This window comes from Oncorhynchus mykiss, chromosome 26, assembly GCF_013265735.2.
Source record: "Oncorhynchus mykiss isolate Arlee chromosome 26, USDA_OmykA_1.1, whole genome shotgun sequence".
In the NCBI taxonomy this organism is placed as follows: Eukaryota; Metazoa; Chordata; class Actinopteri; order Salmoniformes; family Salmonidae; genus Oncorhynchus; species Oncorhynchus mykiss.
This window is the reverse complement of record NC_048590.1, coordinates 36,139,798-36,161,269: the sequence shown is the minus strand read 5'-3', so window position 1 is coordinate 36,161,269 and position 21,472 is coordinate 36,139,798. Positions and strand designations below refer to the sequence as shown.

Sequence of the window (21,472 nt, the reverse complement as noted above, 5' to 3'; positions counted from 1 at the left end):
CCGACCGTCTGAGGTGAATCTCATTTAAAATGTCTCTCGCTCGGCTGGGCTGCAAATCACCCTGTATACAATCTCACACCAACACTCACATCAATTAACTGCCCATTGATTTTTCAGCCCGGGACATTACAATTTTGCAGACCTATTTTCTTGTCCCTCTTAGTTTAACCGCCGATATAATTTTCAGCAAAGTTTCTTTCCCATGGGTATCAATACGAGTAGGCCTATTATTACCGTGTATGACATACAGGTATGTAACTGTATTCCAGTTTCCTTATCATCTCTGTATGAATAGGCTTTATTTTTGTTGGGTTATTTTATTTGATTCCTTCTACCTTTTGAGATATTGAGGGATTGTAAACATAAAACTTTATTCTATAGACTATACTGAAAATGGCACTTCCAACATGACAATAATTTTATAAAAATTTGAAAAATATGTATTACTTATTGATATTCTGTATTGACCTATCAGTGTCCACCAAACAAAAGTAGCTATCACCAATATTTTTCCCCTGTCCCTTCCTCGGCCATTAATAAGTAAATAGGACTCGTCCTAAAAGATAGCTGAAACAAGAGAGGACTAGATCCATCTAGCCTCCAGCAGCTCTTTAAATATTCAGTGAAAAATAATGGCATCCAAGACATCACCTATAGTAACATTATTATCTTCATTTCTCAAAATCAGCCCGACTGATAGCTTCGTTTATCTTTTCCACACAATAAATCTACTAGACACAGAGCAGCTCCTATGGGAACTCCTGCTCTCTTCAAACATTCCCAAGGATGACTCCAGGAGTCATCACGAATAGTGTATAATTTTAGAACTATGATTCTTATAATTTGTATATTATGATTTGTATTATTATTATTAGTAGTATTATAAAATTACTAACGTACATACAGTAGGTTATAAAATGGACTTAGCTATTGGCTTCACATATTCAAAAAAAAATTGTTACAATTCAATTATATTTTTCAACACTTATTATGTGACCTATATTGTATTATAATGCTTTATCAATAAAGATCTTGTCTGGCCCTATTCTCCTCCCGGTTGTATATGCCAGTAGTTCTCTATGTTGAAAAAGTACACATTAATCGTTGTGTTTGGAGCAAAGATCAACGTCTATTCAGTGTAACCTCTATAGTTTTAAATGTATACTATTCTACTATTATTATTCTATTTAAATCCACTTCTTGAATAGCAACGGATTTGTCTTGCATTACAACTGCGCAATAAGGTTCTCATTTTTGTTACAGAACTGATGGAATTATAAACTTGACGTACAGCAAAATAAACATACATATGCTACCCGTGACATGCTGGGCAACTGTAGGCTACAATTTGGACAAGACGCTGATTGTAGCGAGTTTCCCTAAACAAGCCAATCAATTTATGAAATTAAAGCAACTCCATGTTTCAATGACGCGCAAGTTCGTGAAATGTATGCATGAGGTGTTGAAGTAGCCTATGTATAGTAAACATATATAAACAACACAAACATGTCCATGCCTTCGAAACAGAATCATACACTCTTTACTGTCCCCTCTACTGGCCAGTCAGTCGTTCACGCTCACACACACACACTTGCTCGCGAACCATGCGTATGAGAATTAGCGAGAGAGAGAGGGGAGAGAGAGATTGCACCTCCGTCGGTTTATGATAGAATAGCCCAGTGACCAATCACGTCATAGGTGGGCTGGGCTCAACATTTCTCACAGTCCTACATGGGCCCTTAAAGTTTGTTTGTTCGCGGAATGCGATGTGTGATGAAAACGTGTTACTAACACCGTTCGCGATAATCAAATGAATCTGATTTGGATATTCGATACATATCTTGGAGTTCCGAGACACCTACGGTGCCGTTACGCACGAGCCTCTTATAGTCGATAAACGTTTTCCTCGCTGCCTTGAGGCACCACCAACCAACGTTTAGGTATTGGTGTTTCAACATACAAGATCTGAATTACAACGACCTCAATGCAAATCTGAAAGGAGGATATGCACAGCAACAGCGACCAGAGTTGTGGAAAGTATTTGTATGTGAGATCACGGAGGTTTCACGGTGAGCGTCTCGTCAGTTCAAATTGACCTAACTCTGCTGGGTTTGATCGCTGCTTGGTCAGTAGGACAGATACGGTTCCGCGCATGGACTGAAGACTCTGACATTCCACTAGTAGCCAAAATAAGCTTTACGTAGCTACCAGCTGGTTGCTAAGAAGGGTTAAACTGTATCTAAAGGGAGTTGGAAAACCCAGCCTTTTCTTCCACACGGATCAACTCATTGGGTGGGAGCTGAGAGAGAGACAAGAGTCCCCAGCAAATCAGGACCTAATTGATTAAAGAGACTTAATTTGAATAGGGGGCTGGCGAGGTGCCAATCGCCTTTCAAAGAACCCTCTTATGATTAATCGCAAAGCATTATTGATAATCATAACAGGACAAATGCGCTGTGGATGGACTCGATTTTTGTAATTTTCAGCAGATTTTTTTGTAATTTTTTATTCTTTCTTGGCTGATGTGTGAGCCAGCATGTCGCGGAGGAAACAAGCAAAGCCGCAACATTTCCAATCGGACCCTCATCTGGCCTTTTCCAAGCACAATGGTAAGTTCGGGCAATGGATCGCTCTTATCCAAGCTACTATCTTTTAATAGCTGGTTTTCAGATGTTTTTGTCTTTTTATGATCGTTTCTTTTTGGATAGGAACTCTCCCCCCTTTCTTTTCTAAGTTAGACAAAAAAAAAATTGAATTCATGCAATTTACAGTCTCAAAATCAGCTTATCATACATAACAAGACACATTTGTTATATATATATATATATATATATATATAGACTATCTACTTTATGATCGAACTATGGCCGGTGCCTTTTCTATATCGCTCTAAGACACAGTCAAAGTACTTTTTTACTTGAAAATATAATATTATTGCGTTTTGTTGTTCATATTACTTTAGAATTCAACTTTATGTTACAAAATATAACCGTGTAAAAGTGCATGCGTTATAGTTTTGTTATTAGGCTGCTTAGCCTACCTTTACCTCGACATAGGCTTCTATGTAGCCTACACTTTTAGTATTCACTTTTTAGAACACTTTGTGTGGTAGGCTACAAAGATTGATTTTTTAATCAACATTTTTGTCTTACACACCTTGAAGCAAGTTTCCTCTATTGCTGCTGCAAGCAAAGTTGCTGCAGCGAAAGGCTCGTTTAAGTTTCTGCTTTTGTAGTCGACTTAGTTTCACTCCAATCGTTGCCCAACTGTACTCTATGCACGGACAAGTACTTGTGCGTCGAAATAACCAGTATTTTCTTAAATGTTTGCCCTCTATTTTGGGTTATGCCTATATATAAAATAAATAATAATTTGCTTACTCGCGTAAAGTTTCTACTGTTTCTGACTGTCCTGTACATAGGCTAGTCTACAAAGTCGGTATTTCTCTGCCAAGCTTTGGCTGGATTAAAATAAAATGATAAGAAATATAAACATTTGCTTGAATTATCGATTTTCAGTTTGTTGACATCTTGTGGTCGTAATGGTGGATGGTAAACATTCGTTTACAAATTAAATGGCTTTTAAACCCCAATCTCAATGTGATGCACCAGAACACTGAAACCAAAATTACCTTCTTTTTTAAAAATGTATTTTTAACTAGGCAAATCAGTTAAGAACAACTTCTTATTTACAAGGACGGCCTACGAACAGTGGGTTAGCTGCCTTGTCCAGGGGTAGAACGACATATTATTTTCCTTGTTAGCTCAGGATTCGATCTAGAAACCTTTCGGTTACTGGCCCAACCACTAGGCTACCTGTCGCCACCTTATAGTTATTATGTATATCCTTATTTAATTTTAATACATTATAATGGTTTTAAGCTTAGTCGCATGCACACTTTTTATTTACTTCCTACATTTCCCTTGTGTATTTGTTTAACCTTTATTTAACCTGGCAAGTCAGTTAAGAACAAATTCGTATTTTCAATGACAGCCTAGGAACAGTGGGTTAACTGCCTTGTTCAGGGGCAGAAAGACATATTTTTACCTTGTCAGCTCGGGAATTCGAGCTTGCAACCTTTCGGTTACTAGTCCAACGCTCAAACACTAGGCTACCTGCCGGTGTATATTCCTAAACAATAATTTTCAAAATATTAAAAAACTTAAATGTTAGAATAGATGGCATACTGCTTCCGATTCTCTCTCTTTCGCCCCCGCCCCCCCCCCCCCCTCTCTCTCGCTCTCTCTCTCTCTCTCTCTCACACACACACACACTGAGAGAAAACGAGAGAGAAAGAAATAGTGAGGGACAGAGGCCTGTTATTTTACGATAGAAGTTAACTTCTCCCTGAAACTTCTACCTATCATTTTCAAAAATATGTAAAAGGTTTATGTTAATTTACTTTAACAAAAGCTCAGCACCAAATTACCTCACGTCATGAAAATTAGCTAGTATAAAGGATATATCAAGTTGTGGTTGAGACCATCAAAAAGATGGCGACAGTGGTTGAATGAATTTTATTATGCAACTACCTTGGTTGCTTTAGGAACGCTTTGTCACCTTTGCGAGTTTCCACTACTCCGGAGTGACCAGCTGACCATCTATTTTAAGTCCACCCAACAGTCACGTTTCCTCTTATGATGATACATTTGATAAAATTATGTTTTCCAAAGAGACCTATAACAAGCTGGGATTTAATTTTCTATTGCTAAAGGTGTGCTTTAGACCTGCTGTGAAAACCAGGTTATGGAAGTATTTTCTATAGGCCTACAACACCCATAGCCATAACTTTCACCCTATGGTGTTTGTAAGGTATTTTGATGCGGCAAAGTTTAAGTTTCACTATCTTAAAAATAGCAAGCAATTTGTAGATTATTAAGGTTTGTAGGATATATTGCCTCAAACGTACAATTTACTGAAATAACTATTTTCAAAATGGTTGAATGGTCGTAGTGAAACGACAGTAGTTTCTATCTAACATTCTAGAATTGTAAATGTATTTTAAAAAGTCTCACATATATAGTAGATTTAAGTGTTGCGTTTTCTCTGTTCATTAGTTTAAATGGAAGTTAGATTAGGCTCTGTCTTTTTGCAGACTATATTGTCATTGCACTAGCTTTTTTCAAAGGAAATCATAAACTCTGATACAGATTACATTTGACTTGTTTGTAGTTACTGCTCTATAGTATCCCATATTCCTCTATTCTTACTATTAATATCTGTTTATTAGAAGTGTTTGCCATGACATAGCCTACCGAAAGGTAACTCTAGAGGCTCTTTAATTGTCCCTATATGGCTGTTTTTTCCATACATGTTGTCTATGTATTTTCCTTCTGAGGAGTTGTATGGAAATATATTTTCATCGAGACAGTCAATTTAGTTTGACTTATTTTTCTTATATAACTAATCTATATTTTTGGACTGACTTGACATTGTCCATGTTTTAAGCTCTTTCAGTGTGTGTACAACTATGTTGTTTGCAGTATCCTTTAAAAAACATGTTATGCTAGCTGGAAATAAAGGTCTGTTTCACCCAACTTAAACCTTGCATAAGAAGCATTTACTTCTACCTAAGGCTGCATGATTTGGTTGGAACCAAGGATCAATGCAAAACATAGTCTATACCTAGAATCATACTTGTTTTTCCTTGACTGCTGCATTTCCCCTAAAATGTAATAAAGTAGTGAATAGTAACTTTAGCCATTCTCTGTCAGCAGACTGGTGCCTACTGAGTTTCACAATAAATAACCCAAATGCATCATGCATTAAACAAGCTGAAAATGCAATACCTGTAATTATGGGTTAGGGACATGGAATACTTGCATTTCTGGTAATGGGTTGATAATTCTAGAATGTGTGCTCATGACTGAGAGATCTCCTGTTTGTGTGGAACTGGAAGGTCCTCATCAGTTTCTGTATGCAAAATAAAAAAAGAGGGAGGCATTCCTAATACATTCCTAATACATTTTAAGGAGATGCTGAGGGCATTTTGCCACTGGGTAGTTAGTGTATGAGGTTGAAAGTCAAGGCTGTCTGTCTCTCATCTTGTCCCTCCGAGAGAGAGAGAGAGAGAGTTCTCGGGTGGGATGTTCAGCTGTTTTAACCTTTGCCAGGGTCCCCCTGTGTTTCCCTGTGTGAAGTTGATGAGAGTTCAGGCTGCAGTGTGTTCTCCTGTACCTCGTCATTGACCCCGTTGATCAGAGCCACAGGGGCCTAGCAGGGACCCTGTCCTATATTTGTGATTGGGGGTCTTATCAGTGTGACCGCCATCCACTTCCACCCTGCAAGAGTAGCTCCCCCAGAGGGAGATCGGCAGGGCGGTCCCCAGCCCTTCTCACTGTTGTACCCGACAAACAACAGGGATTCAGTTACTTGTCATTTTGCCAATGTTTATAAAGTGGAAGGCTGAGATGTATCCCGGCTGAAGGACTTGCTTGCTTTTCTCCCTTCTCCTCCCCTTTAAGCTTTAATCATGTCACCAGGGCAGAGCTGCTAAGGCTGGGGCTTGTCCATCCGGGAAACGGCAGCTATAGTGGAACCCCATCTAGTGTTCACTGGGATGTTTCCAGTGAGGCCAGCAGTGTGAGGGCTGGAGAGGAGGTGGGTTAGCTCAGGCATGCATCAGGCATCAGACATCCTACTGAATTCACAAGTGTCAAGAGACTTGAAGCCAGCATCCCTACAAAGTAACGTAGGAACTCTCAAAAAGCTACTCTGTCATATTTTCTACTAATCCACATTTCTATATCCCTTATTATTTACTCTCTTCTGTCCTTTTTATACAGCTCTCTGTTTTGGCATGTGTCTCTTCTGCCTCACTGAAGGCCTGATCTCTGGTGACTCCTTGTAGCATGATGATTTTTATACAGAGTAACGCATAATTTTTATTCAGAGATCATCCTCAGCTATTTTTTAAACATTGACTAATTTATGCACTGTTGCTGTAGACATTTGGGTGTTGTGTGTATTGTGGCTGTTCTCATTTGTTGGCGTTATTTTCATAGTATTCGTTTTCTTTATTCATAAAGACATCAGATGAACAAAATATTAAATACCATCTCTTTTTAAGTGCATGTCTACTTATGTAAACAGACATGATTACATGTCAGTACATGATTATAGATTTAAGACTTTCAAATACTCCATGCTTCTGAGATGTTTAACCCTTTTTAATAGTCAAGGTGGTGGTATGGAAATAGCTTCTTGTGAAAGAGCACATTTGAGATGGAATAATTTGATTGTTTTAATTGGACCACTATTTGCTTTACAATCACTGAGTATTTATGAAGGAAGGGGGTGGGGTGTGCTGGGTGTTGAGAGTAACACACTTTGAGATTTAGAAAGTGAATTTACCCCTTGGTTGGTCAAATCCTGGCCTGTTACAAGTACGTTATTATTAGGGATATATTGTGGTTTCAGTGAATGTTATGAGAAGTTGATAACAGAGTTACATTGGGCATATGCTCTTTGTTTTATTTTTCTCTGTGGTTTTGGATATAGTTATTTTGGTCGCTAAACATGATCATTTTTAGATAGAATCCACAATGTGATACAATCCACAATGTCCAGTTTCCATTCACTTGACGAATGAGAGAATGTTACATTTAAAGATAGTTATTACTGACTGCCTAACTAAATAAGTTATCCACAGGTCTCTGAAGAAACTTGAGCTAGTCACTTGTTTTCATACAGATTGAATTGGACAGTTTAAACAAACGTTTGGATGTATGGAATCTTAAATCCTTTTTACATTTTTTATTAATGATATGTGGAAATAGTAGCTTGCGGCTTCAACATGTGTGTCATCACTACACTCCAGTGCACTTTAATCTAGTAAGAGAATAATAATTAACGCTATGAACTTGATGTTTACATTTTTGCTTTGATAGTGCACTTTTGTATGTTTGTAAAAGTTTGCTCCTGTAACCTCTAGGTAACTTTTTTAAGTTCTTGAAGGGCGGTACAAGCGCTTTTATTTTGTTGTTGACTTTGGATAGTTTTCTCACATTTTTGTTTAGCTACATTAGTGTTTCCTACAGCAGTGTATTCAGGACATTGTGTACATTGATGTATTTCCTCTCACATAAAATCCATTTCATTTGTTCACATGGTCAACCAATACCAAACAAAGCTACTCTTCCTTCCCACGAGGTAAATCAAACACATTTTTCATTACTGACGCTTTCAGGGGGGGCTGCAAGTTGATATTAAAAAGTTACCATTAATGTTCGAGCGAGTCTTCTCCGTTTGCATGGTTAGAGTGGTGTGAGTCTGGGTTTTACTGTCATGGCAACTTTGCGTTATCTGATGTCCCAGAGCAGAGAAACATTGAGGGAGATAATCCCTGAATTAAACAGGATCTGCTTTGAGTTGGCCAAGATGAGCAGGCCAGGCCAGGCCAGGCCGACAAGCCCGCCGCTCCCATGCTGTGTGAACAATGGGAAGCCATCCTGTCTCAGTGGGGCAGGGCCGCACTCATCTCTCTCTCTCTCTCTCTCTCTTTCTCTCTCTCTCTCTCTCTCTCTCTCTCTCTCTCTCTCTGTCTCTCTCTCTCTGTCTCTGTCTCTGGGTTTCATTTTCAAATGAACCCTCCTCCCTTTCCACCCGTGATGAAAATGTAGATCGCCGGGGCCCACAATGAAAGGGATTCATAGAGAATTGCAATTTGTAAATCAACTTGTATGTTAAACAGTGAGATTTTGGTTTGACAAAAAGAAGATAGAATGAGGAAAGTCTGGAGCACAGCAGTGGCACAGGGGTGTTGACTCGCCTTTTGTTCTTTTCACACTGACCCCTGTGTTTGTTGAATGGAAATTGCATAACCAAGACCAGTTTCTTTGCACATTTAAAAGACAATTATTCATTTAGCGTATTCTTATTGGTTGGTATTGAATTGCCTGTTGCTTAAAACTGGTGTGGCCAGTTGCTTGGTTTTGGGCAGCAAGCTGTTCATTCTAATATATATGACAGCAGCTCCACTCATAGGTCTTGACTCATTTATTGACCCATTTGTAGTTATGTTTTGGTTGTATTTTTCCCTGGAAGGTGTGTATATATATATATATGTGATATTTACAGATTTACATCAATACAAATGAACAGTTTTTGATACGAAGTTTTATACTTTATGTTTTACTCTTCATTTTATATTAGGTACCATAATGTGTTTTATTTATTTTATGTTATGTAATTTATTAAATATACATAACATATTTATAAAAACATGTGTTATGTAAACATTACAGATATTTTAGTAAAAACAAAATGTATAATTCTTAGTGATATCAGTACAATAATGGCATATATAATTTTTCACTGTCTTTGTTGAGTGTCCGAGTGGCTAGAGAGAACAATCTGGAATCCAAAGGTTCTGTTTATTGTGGCTGTCAGATTCCGATTGCAGCCTGACGGGATACAAATTAGCTTAGTGACAGGGATAACCTGTCCAAGATGCCTGTAGTTGAGTTGAAAATGAGCAAAGTTGACAGCAAATTGAAAGTCTAATAAGTCCTTCAAATGGTTGATTTGCACTCAATGGACATGTAGACATTGAGGAGTATGAAATATTGGAAATCAATGCTTCTCTATGAAATGTCATTAAGCCCCAATGTCCTCACTTCATAGTTTTTTATATGTTGATGGATTGTCTATAGAAAATTATTACTTAAAAGATGGTTGGCTTGATGAAACCAGATGTACATCTTCAAAGATCACTTTTAGGTAATATTTGAACAAGTATTATTGATTTCCATTCTTTTCTTATCCTGTTTCTCAGAGCCACCACATTAAAAGGGGTCTTTTTCACTATTTTTTTGGTTTATTGTTGCTTTTTTGATGGTTGTTTTTTGTGAACATATCAAGCAGATAAGTGTCAAACTGATTAATTTAAGATTAACAACAAAGGAATTTGAATAGATAAAGCTGCCTCTTCAGCTGAAAAACATTTCTAATCACTAATCCTCTGTTTCCCCCTCCTGTGTTTTTCAGGGGACACAGAAGAGCCCTGCTCGGAGGAAGACCCCCCCTGCAAGGAGTCAGATGCCCATGTCTGTAGCAGATGTTGTGCTGAGTTCTTTGAACTATCAGATCTTGAACAACACCAGAAGAATTGCACTAAGAATCAATTAGTTCTGATAGTGAATGAGAATCCTGCCTCTCCTTCCGGAACCTTTTCGCCTGGCTCCCCTCCACATAATCCTGATGAGCAGATGAATGACACGGTTAATAACACTGATCAAGCGCAGTGCAGTGACCTTTTGGAGCATAACGCTCTTGACAAAGAAGAATCCATGGACGTCGACGTTTCCGAAATCAACGCTCATCCTGGTCACGACAATGATGGAGGCATGGAGGGAGGCAGTAACATCAACATGAACACGGGCGAGGGAAATGGCCACAGTTCCAGCAGGAAGAGCTCTGGACCAGCACCGGGCACCTCGATCGTCTCTGCCCCCCAGCTACCTCCGCTCGGCAACCTGACTGACCTGGGGAGCATCTCTATGATCAACAGCAACGTCATCATCGAAAACCTGCAGAGCACCAAAGTGGCTGTGGCCCAGTTCTCCCAGGAGATGCAGCGCTCCTCTGGGTCTGGGTCCGGGGGCCCGAGGGTGGCAGTGCCGGCCCTGATGGAGCAACTCCTGGGCCTGCAGCAGCAACAGATCCACCAGCTGCAGCTCATTGAACAGATCCGTCACCAGATCCTGCTACTGGCCTCCCAGTCCCCTGAAATGCAGGTGCCCCCCAGCATCTCCACACCAGGAGGCTCGTTGGGGCCGTCAGCCAACCCACTGACCACGCTCAGCTCCCATCTCTCTCAGCAGCTGGCTGCAGCCGCAGGCTTAGCACAGAGCCTGGCCAGCCAGTCTGCCAGCATCAGCAGCCTGAAGCAGCTGGCTGAAAGGGTGCAGCTACCTCAGAGCAACAACCCCAGCAGCGGTGAATCATCTCAGAGCATCAGCTCACTGGGACCGTCCACAGTCAACAACTCCCAGTCGTCATCTGACAAGAGGCCAATACATGCGATCAGCAGCAACCTCCACTCTCAGCTCAGTAACCCATCACACACTAAGTCATCCATGCCAGCCTTTGGGATAGGTAGCCTGTTGAACCCTGTAACTAATCCACATCTACCTCAGCCCCCGTCTGGAAACCACCTATTTTCCAGCTCCCTGCCCAGTATTGGCACCACAGTGGAGGACCTCAACTCTCTGGCTGCGCTGGCCCAGAGGAAAGGCAAGCCACCAAGCGTAACTTCATTTGAACCCAAGAGCAGCTCAGAGGAGGCGTTCTTCAAGCATAAGTGCAGATTTTGTGCCAAGGTGTTTGGGAGTGACAGTGCCTTGCAGATCCACCTGCGATCTCACACAGGTGAGAGGCCGTACAAGTGTAACATCTGTGGCAATCGCTTCTCCACCCGCGGTAACTTGAAGGTCCACTTCCAGCGTCATAAAGAGAAGTATCCACATGTTCAGATGAATCCATACCCTGTCCCCGAGCATTTAGACAATATTCCAACGAGCACCGGCATTCCATATGGTATGTCAATGCCTCCAGAGAAGCCTGTGACCAGCTGGCTGGACAGCAAACCTGTTCTCTCCACTCTGACCTCGTCAGTGGGCATGCTGCTCCCACCAACCATGCCCAGCCTGCCACCATTCATTAAAAAAGAAGATCATTCGGTAGCCATAACCAGCCCCTCCTTTTCCACAAAGACTGACTCCGGTTGTGACGCTGCTGAGCCATCAATGAAAAGCAACGACGGGTTGTCTGAAGAAGCTGCGGCCCTGCCTACGTCAAACGGGAAAACTGAAGAGGGCAGTCACTCGTCGAGCTTCATGCCGAGTGTGAACTCTGAGTCTGAGCGGAACACAGAATACACAACCTCCAACAGCCCGCCTATGATGACCAACCCTCTCATGCCACTCATGTCTGAGCATTTCAAGGCTAAGTTCCCGTTCGGGGGCCTCTTGGACCCGTTCCAGGGGTCGGAGACCTCCAAGCTGCAGCAGCTGGTGGAGAACATCGACAGGAAGTTGACGGACCCCAATGAGTGTGTCATCTGCCACCGTGTGCTCAGCTGTCAGAGCGCTCTGAAAATGCACTACCGTACTCACACTGGAGAGAGGCCCTTCAAGTGTAAAGTGTGTGGCAGAGCCTTCACCACCAAAGGGAACCTGAAGACCCACTACACCGTCCACCGGGCCATGCCTCCACTCAGGGTCCATCACTCCTGCCCCATCTGCCAGAAGAAGTTCACCAACGCAGTGGTCCTGCAGCAGCACATCCGAATGCACATGGGAGGGCAGATCCCAAACACCCCACTGCCAGACAGCTACCCTGAGTCCATGGGCTCTGACACAGGCTCCTTTGATGAGAGGAACTTCGATGAGAACTTCGATGACCTGGACAACTTCTCTGATGATGATATGGAGGGGATGGAAGGAGTAGAAGGGATGGAAGATGGCCCTGACAGCAGCGTCCCAGACACCCCTAAGTCAGCCGATGCCTCCCAAGACAGCCTGTGCAATTCCCCCTCTCACCCCGAGATGGTCGTCCAGGACGGGCAAGAGAAAAACCATCATGCCCATCACAACGCCTACCACAATACCCACCATGATATTGATTATAGAATCCACCACAACAACCTCCATAACAATCAACATCACAGCCACCATGACAACCACCATAACAATCATTTTAACAACCACCATGACAATCAGCATAACAGCCACCATAACCCCCACCAGAGGCTGGTAGAAGAGCTGCAGGCCAGCAGAATGAAGGCCATGGGGAACAGAGGTTCAATGGAAGGGGACTGCCTCACTAACGACTCCTCATCCCTGGGTGGGGACATCGAGAGCCCGAGTGCCGGGAGTCCAGCAGTGTCAGAATCTACCTCTTCCATGCAGCCCCCATCCCCTACCAATGGGCTCCCCCAACATCAACGTAAATCCCCCAGCTTGGAGGAAAGACAGGAGAGGCAGGAGAGACAGGAGAGGCACCAGAGGGCTATGTCCCTGGATCACATCAGTGCCAGCCTCATGCAGCATCACCCTTCTAGCATCGGGGCCCTGGACCTGACATCCTGCAACCCGTCTAAAGACCCACTGGGCATGCTCTTCCCATTCCGTGAGCGCGGCACGTTCAAGAACACAGCCTGTGACATCTGTGGGAAGACGTTTGCATGTCAGAGTGCCTTGGACATCCACTACCGAAGCCATACCAAAGAAAGGCCGTTCATTTGCACGGCCTGTAACCGGGGCTTCTCGACCAAGGGCAACCTGAAGCAGCACATGCTCACCCACCAGATGAGGGACTTGCCCTCGCAGCTCTTCGAACCCTCTAACACCAGCCTCTCCTCCAGTCCGACCCCCTCCCTCCTCTCTGTGAACTCCCTGTCCTCCATGATCAAATCAGAGGTCAACGGCTTCCTCCACGGCCTCCACCACCATCAGGACCACCACAGGGACCACCATATTGACCATCACAGGGAACACCACAGGGAACACCAGGACCGGGATCACCATAAGGACATGCCCAGCAACATGCCCCATGGCCTGGTGACCACCTCGGCCTCTACATCCCCAGTGCTCTCAGCCTCTGCCCCTCTACGCCGGACACCCAAGCAGCACTACTGCAACACTTGTGGGAAGACCTTCTCCTCCTCTAGCGCTCTGCAGATACATGAGAGGACCCACACTGGGGAGAAGCCTTTCGCCTGTCACATCTGTGGTCGGGCTTTCACCACCAAAGGAAATCTCAAGGTAATTGTATGATTATAAACATTATGAATGCAATAGGTAAAATACACACATATTCAATATCTCAGGGCAATTGTATATTTAAAAACATTATGAATGGAATTGGAAAATGTTCACATATTTATTAATGAATATCTATAGGAGTATAAAAATCACCAGAATTTTGATCCACAACTTTGAGCAACAAATTGAAGTGTGTTATGTCAGTGCCATTCGGAGGCAGTAATGTTCTATAATTGATGAAAGAACCAGCTCAGCGGAAAGGTTGAATCACCCCATTAATATGATTATTGGGTAGAAACCTGAGAATGTGATCAGCAGAGCACAGCTGGGAATGGTTCAGTTAACAGCATTAACTACAGTTACTAGAGGCAACCAGAGGCAACCATCCTCAGTTTTCCAGAGTTTACCCCATGAAAATCCCAGTTTCCCTTTGACCATTTGGAAAAGGTGATAAACCTCAGAGATAAACAGGAACTGAAGGGCCAAATGTGATAACACCACTCAACTGTGTGAAATCAAGGTGGTGAAACATAGAAAGGTGTAATATTTAGGAAGCACTGTCAAATGTTGCAATTACCGGGTAATCAGCACCAGTTATAGTTTACACCCTTGATGATATAAAAAAAAACTATATCCTTATTATTTGTAGCAAGATTTCACATTTTGCTGATGCTATGATTTTGTAGTGTGTTTTTATTAAAATAATGTATAATTTCTAGCAAGTGATATTTTAAAACATGTTATCACTCTAGACAACACAATCAGTTGTGTATCTGACACCTCCATGTTTCTACATTGATTTAACATGAATTATCTGTAACAGTCATCCTTTCAGGATCAAAAGAAGAAGAAAAAGACATTGTCCTCGTTGGGAAAGGGCATAGCAGGGGTAAACATCAGATGTAATACTGGCCAGGGCAATGAGAGTGGGCACTGCAATTTGAACCAAAGCACAAGGGTCTCCCTCATGAGACGTTTGAATGAAGGTTTCAGATTAAATGCAGTATTTCATCCTAGCCATAATAAAATGGTTACACCATGCCCACGTCCCCACGCCGTTCACAGCTCACTGCACCAATCCTCCTGTTGCACCCAGGGTGCTGAACTATTTTAATACTAACTTGCTGTTTATTATTTATTTTTTTTCCATTGCATCATCTGTTACTATGTGCCTTTGTCGTGGCCAAGTTTGAAATATTTCTGATTTGCGTCCTCTCTCTCTCTCTCTCTCTCCCTCCCTCTCTCTGTATCTCTGTTTCTCTTTCCAGGTTCATATGGGGACACACATGTGGAACAGCGCCCCTGCCAGACGCGGCCGCCGGCTCTCTGTAGATGGCTCCATGGCCTTCCTGGGCACCAACCCTGTCAAGTTCCCAGAGATCTTCCAGAAGGACATGGCATCTAGGATGGGCAACGGAGACCCGGCTAGCTTCTGGAACCAGTACGCTGCAGCGTTTTCCAGCGGCTTGGCCATGAAGACCAACGAGATCTCTGTCATCCAGAACGGAGGCCTGCCATCTCTGTCGGGGAGCATGGGGAACGGGGGCAGCTCGCCCGTGGGCGGCCTCACAGGCAACCTGGAGAAGCTGCACAGTACAGAATCCAATGCCGCTCTGGCTGGCCTGGAGAAAATGGCCAACGCAGAGAACGGGACCCACTTCCGATTCACACGTTTCATGGAGGACAACAAAGAGATTGCCACAAACTAGAGAATATTTCCCTCTCATATGTACACACACACACACTCACACACACACACACACATACACATACACATACGCACATACATACACACACATAGTGATTGAAAAGAGAAAGAGAACCAGGCAAAGACAAAGAATGACTTGGCTTTGGCTTGCCTTTGAAACTTTACCAACATGAGTGTGAAGAGAAGTTGCTTTTTTGTACAATGTACAACATGTTATAGTTTTAAGGAGCTTATTTATTAGTGATTATAACCTTGCTCGGAACCAAGTGGAAGCATTAACAGTTAGTTTTTTTCTGTTCTACAGCCAGAATGGGTATGAGCTGAAAGTGAGCTGTTGAAACTTTAGCATATCTTTACCTTGGCATTAAGTTATTTTTGTCTGTAGTATATAGCTTTAACACAACTGTTGATGTTCATGTGATGCATTAGATCTGTAATAAGTGAAACAGAATGGCTGTAAATAATGTACACTGATCTACTCTAGATGGTCTAACAGATGTGTATTAACGTTCCCCCTTGAAAAAAATCATTGAGACTTCAGGCAAGGGACTATGATTACACTGTAGTCATTTCCTTATCAACCGCTGTTGATCTTTTATTTAAGGAAAAAGAAAGCATTCAAGCATTTCAAGTGTTTATTTAGAGTTACAGTAGGCATTTCAAGTGTTTATTTAGAGTTACAGTAGGCATTTCAAGTGTTTATTTAGAGGTACAGTAGGCCTAACCTGTTTTGTTCGTTAATTTTATTCTATCTATTGTCCTTTTTTTCTTTCTTCCATAGTTCCATTTTTTCTTCTTGATCTTTTTTGTTTTGTTGCTTTTTGGTGTAAAGTTTAACACAAAGCAGTTGTGTTGTTAGAGGAGATGATGAATTCGGAGAGGTCCACTTCCTGGTTTGAAGTGAGAAGAGAGCCAATCATGTGGGTGGGATTCTCCTATAGGTCATCTGCTGGATTTCCACATTGCTGCTATGTCCTCAGCATCCTCATTGGCATCAAGTGCAACATATGTGTTGACGTCTGTGTAAATAATGTGAGACGTGGGAACTAGAAATTCCATCACAACAAAATGTACATATAAAGCTCATAAGACAAAGTCCATCTTGGCTAGGGGACAAATGATAGTGTTTTTATAAATATAAATATATATTAGGTTTGACAACCTTCGGACTGTTACATGCACTTTCTTGGAAAGTTGGAAGATCTTTATGGGTCCAGTTTCTCTACACTTTAATACCTACTAACAACTAAGATACTGTCATTCTTTACTCTATTATTCAAATACATCCGTTTTCCAAAAGAAAACTATGAGTGTTTGTGTCTCTTCATTCTCTTTTGTTTCTTTCTGTTTTGTATGCTTTATGATTGGAGATAATGGGGGTTTGGAATAATTGGAGAGTTTTCACTTTTGAAATGTGGTCTTGTCATGTTATTTGAGGGATCAGATATTTTTTTTGTAGATTAAACTTTTAAATTTGAGTTTAAATATGCACTTATGAAATAATACTGTATCATGGATCTATAACACTGGTCAATTAATGTATCTCCCCTCTCATTTTCGACTGGCACTTGTTGTGAAGCAGTAATTAAAAAGTGAAGCAGTATTGTGAAGCAGTATTAAAAATGTAAAAGTGATTTGCATGATTGTGTCAAACAATCTGAGTTCGGATGTAGACGTAATCAATGAGGACACCTGGTTTGTGGTGATCGGTCATAAAACAAATATGCGATAGCAGAAAAAAATATGCGATAGTCACATTTCTTAGTTCATCAATCCTGCTGTTGTCAGTCAATTGAATCTTTAATTAAAGAATCGACCGGTCCCGAAAACCTCTGTCTTTCAAAGGCTTGATGTGATGGATTTAGAAGACTCGTCGTCACAGTCTAGGCCTAGGGTAGTAACACTCTCTGTTACTCATCATACATTTGAATCCATGTTTCACCGGAGTGAAATTTGAAACGAAGTGAATGGAAACAATTGGGGTGTCCGGGCTGTATGCCTATGCAGATTGCAGACCACGTTTCGTTCAAATGTAAAAAATAATGCATAATTATATTCTTAATGATGGCCAGAATAGGCCTTATAAATTACATCAAAGTGAACAACAACTTTTGTAAACTGTCGCCAAATTAGCCAAATTAGCCAATTTAGGCATACAATGTGTCATGACGCATACAATTTGAATATTCGGTGATAGAAAATATGAATTTTTGTTTTGAATTAGTGTGCTAAAACAGGCTGCATTGTTATTTTCTGTGTAACGCCTCACAAAACTAGAGCAGGGGACATATCGCCAGAAACACCACGTGGACAGTTGATGGAACGGTTGATGACATTGGAGGCATATTTTCCCCTTTTGCTTTTCAACAGCTGCATTTAATTTAACACATCATTGCACAACCTGCAATACAGGACCTGTTCATTTGAGCTCCGCATCCTCTCTCCCTCGCCGCTCTCTCTCCCCCTCCTCTTCGGGATTTTATAGCTGGCTAGATTCCCCAATATTTACAAGATCTCGACGCTAAATTATCCTTGCGGGACCGACGATGAGATCCCTGCCCCCCCGTGCCTGTTTTCCCTTCTGACGGTCACATCTGGTCCCCTGATAGAGAGTTGTTCGTACAGTGCATCAGCTTCCGGATTCTTTTATTACAGAGTCAGAATACCTGGCTCTGTCCTGATCTCGGTGCTCGGTGATTTGGTTAGTGATTTGTCTTAGAAAAGTAAACAAGGAAATGAGGTGTAGGATAACATCGGATTTGTTTTATCTTGTAAATGTGACATTTATTGATATAGCAGTTTATGATTATAGTTTGACTAATGATACCTGATCTGCCTTTTTAATCAGTCGTAGATTTAGCTCCATACACTTTGATGTAGATTGGAAGTTATTTAGTATTTCGTTTGTAACCTTAAGTGGGCCTGTAAAACTATGCAGGGGAAAAAAAATCTTTAGATTTATTAACACGAATTTCATAATACATGTTACACTATAACTATAGTTGGTTCAATATCCATCCAGAAGCACCATATTTAAAAAATAAGAATAATGATTATAATTAACTATAATGAACTAATAATAATAATAGCAATAATAATAGTGGTAAAATTGCCACGACATAGAGAACAATTTGTTTGTTTAATTTGTTTATTTCAACCATATTAAATAATTCCTAATTCTTCATAAAACCAATAGATACAATTTTCAAATGCATGTAATAGTGGATGGATATTATGGTTTTTATTCGAAGAGCTGGAATTACTAAAATTCAATCGAACTTTGAACTGGTGGAGCTTCAAACATGAGTTATATGCCTATATACAATGTGTGGCTATAGTTCACTATATCACTGTTGTGCATGTAGGGGTAATGAAGTGTTGGATGTGATACAGTGTGCTTGTTTTCACTCAGCTTCAAGGTGGATAAACTACTCTGATTGCAGTAGGGTATATATAGTCTATGTCCTTGATGACAGTCCAAAGCTCTGAAATTCTGCAATGCACCAAGGAAAATGTGTTGAAAACAATGGTCTTTTTAATTTCAGGAATAATTCCTTTTAATGTATATATAATTTTAATTCAGCTATTTAAAGAAAGATCAAATCTTCAGAGAGGCTTGACAGCCCAGATACTAGGGAGCAAACCATCAACGATTGCTAACTACATAATCGTAAAAAATAACCCAGCCTTAACTCGAGGGCCCGGCCAGGGATTTAGGAGAATGGAAAATGGTGGGATAAGCATATGGAGCAGCTCCCCTTGTGTAATCAAAGGAGAGAAAAGGGATGCAATGAGGAGAAATAATGAAATAGACACATGATTTTAGTTGTGTAACAAACCCTCAGTGAGTGGTCCTAGTAATGTGTGGTGGAGGAGGGCCTTTTTCCCCAGGCGTGCAGCAGGCAACAGCCCTACTAGGTTTGGTTAAGTATTGATTGAGCTGTGCAGCATTACAGAAACACTTGAATCTCAGGTGGCAGGAATGTGTAGAATTGATCTCTTCCACTGTGCCTCCCAGTAGTGGCTTTCTGCTTCACAACACAGCACCACAGGAAGACTGGGGTGAAACATGGTGAAACACAATCTCCACAGGCTGAGTGGGACTGCCATGTGGCTGCCTATGTGGCTCTCTGACAGACAGGCTTTTGGAATGTGTCTCCATGCCACTATCCAGTGTTATAGAATAAGATGAATACACACTTTTTAATTCACACTCATGCACATGTGCATCTTCCATAACGTTCTTATAAGTGATGTAGATCTGTCTCGTTTATAACATGCTGTTTTACTGTTGTTGTCTAATGGACTTAACTGGTTTAAGGTGGTAATGTCTGATGGGGAGGATGGGACACATTAGCAAAGTAACTTTACTGTCCTTTTAGTTTTAGTGTCTCTACAGTAAAGTCTGTGCTCTATAATTAGCAAATGTATAACTTGTCATTTGCACAAAAAAAAAATGTTTTAGTAATTTTAGTTATGAAAGTATAAACAGCAAGGGAGCAAACACCTATTTAATTCTATAATCCATCAGACATATTTTATGGACTTGAACTCATGCAGTGTCTCTTCCATACAGTCCCTACTCCAAAGCCCCCTTCTTCACTGTCCCGTCCTGGGCTGTCAGGCCTGCCGAGTCGATACAAACTGTGGCCTGGGGCCTGGTGGTGTGGAGAGCCTGGTAATGGTGTGGAACTGGGACTCCCCACTGAGTCTCTGGCCTGGCTCTGGGTGATCTAAGATCTGCAAAGAACAATGGTGAGCCACGCTGAGCCACGCTCCACGGCCCCAAGACACACGACCACCGAGCCACACTTGCACCGCAGCCTACACCTGTCAATCAATACCAGCCAGGTGACAGGCCTGCAGCTAAGGGCCTCTAAAAGGAGCTTCCTAGAGTGACTCTCAAGTGAGTGTCAAGTTTCAGGACTTTTTTATCATATGTAATATACACTTTAAAAATTCATTGTAAATCATACTCATCATTGAGTGAACAGATTAGTGAATAAAAAAGAAAAGTTATATTCTCTATGACTATCAGCTCATTAGAGTATGCTTTTAAATATCTTCTCTTCTCCTCGTCAGCTCCAGCATGTCTCCCCCTCTCTTCTCTTCAGCTCCAGTATGTCTCCCCCTCTTCTCCTCTGATGGTTCTCATGGATTTGGTTTCCTGTGGAAAAAACAGTGACAGTCTACAGCGTGTACACAGCTGGTTGGGAGACAAGACTTCCAGATAGTGAGTACAAACATTAAGCAGGATTTCTTTGCCCTGTGTTACACTCACAAGGAAATATCCACTATCCACCCAGTTCTAACACTTTTCATTTACCCTTTGTGTTTCTTCTACATTTAAGTAATCCTCTTGGGCTCATGTAGTTGTAAAATATAATATTTGCATAGTTTATTTTAATGGTAGAGCAATTCTGGGGACTATCCAAACGTGAAGGTCATTTAGCTTGCAGTTCATCCGCTCTCTTTCCTTTTGTGTGGTGAGAAAGAGAGATTGCATTTCATGACCTATTGTGTCCGGGGAGTCCCCAGACAAACAGGTGGGAGCACTAATGTGGGGTCCTCTTGGGGAGGGCAGGAAGACTGGGTTAGTCAGACCAGACTGGAGGAGAGGAGGGACTGGGAGGCTCTTTGGGTATTCTTTAATAAGCCACTCATGCATAGCACAGACACCACAATGCTCTGTTTCCCCATCGTCCATCCAAAAGGATCCTTCAGGGATGATAATGGCTGTAATGTACAGTAAGGGCTTGTCTTACCCACAAGGCCTCTGTTGTCTTTCTCCCCCCTGTTTATCATCACCAGTGAAATTGCAGGGTCGTTTTAGGAGTCGTTTATTGCAAGGAGAGACATTTAACTTCTTTGTGATGCTAATTCTTAAAAATGTGCTGTCTGGGTTTGTGTCTTTCAAGCCAGGTAATTTTATAAGGCTAGGACTTTTGAGGAGAAACAACCTGCTTTTATTTATAAAGGGAAAACGGTATTCAGGCTT

General features: G+C 41.6%; 1 protein-coding gene across 1 annotated transcript; it reads left to right on the top strand.

Annotated features, from left to right (window-relative positions):
- The first annotated feature begins 1,738 nt into the window (after positions 1-1,738).
- On the top strand, positions 1,739-16,778 carry LOC110506737 (sal-like protein 1). The gene is made up of 3 exons (XM_021586570.2): positions 1,739-2,609; positions 9,988-13,766; positions 15,035-16,778. The coding sequence occupies exons 1-3, from the start codon at positions 2,537-2,539 to the stop codon at positions 15,473-15,475; spliced, it is 4,293 nt and encodes a 1,430-aa protein (XP_021442245.2). The 5' UTR covers positions 1,739-2,536; the 3' UTR covers positions 15,476-16,778.
- Positions 16,779-21,472: the final 4,694 nt, after the last annotated feature.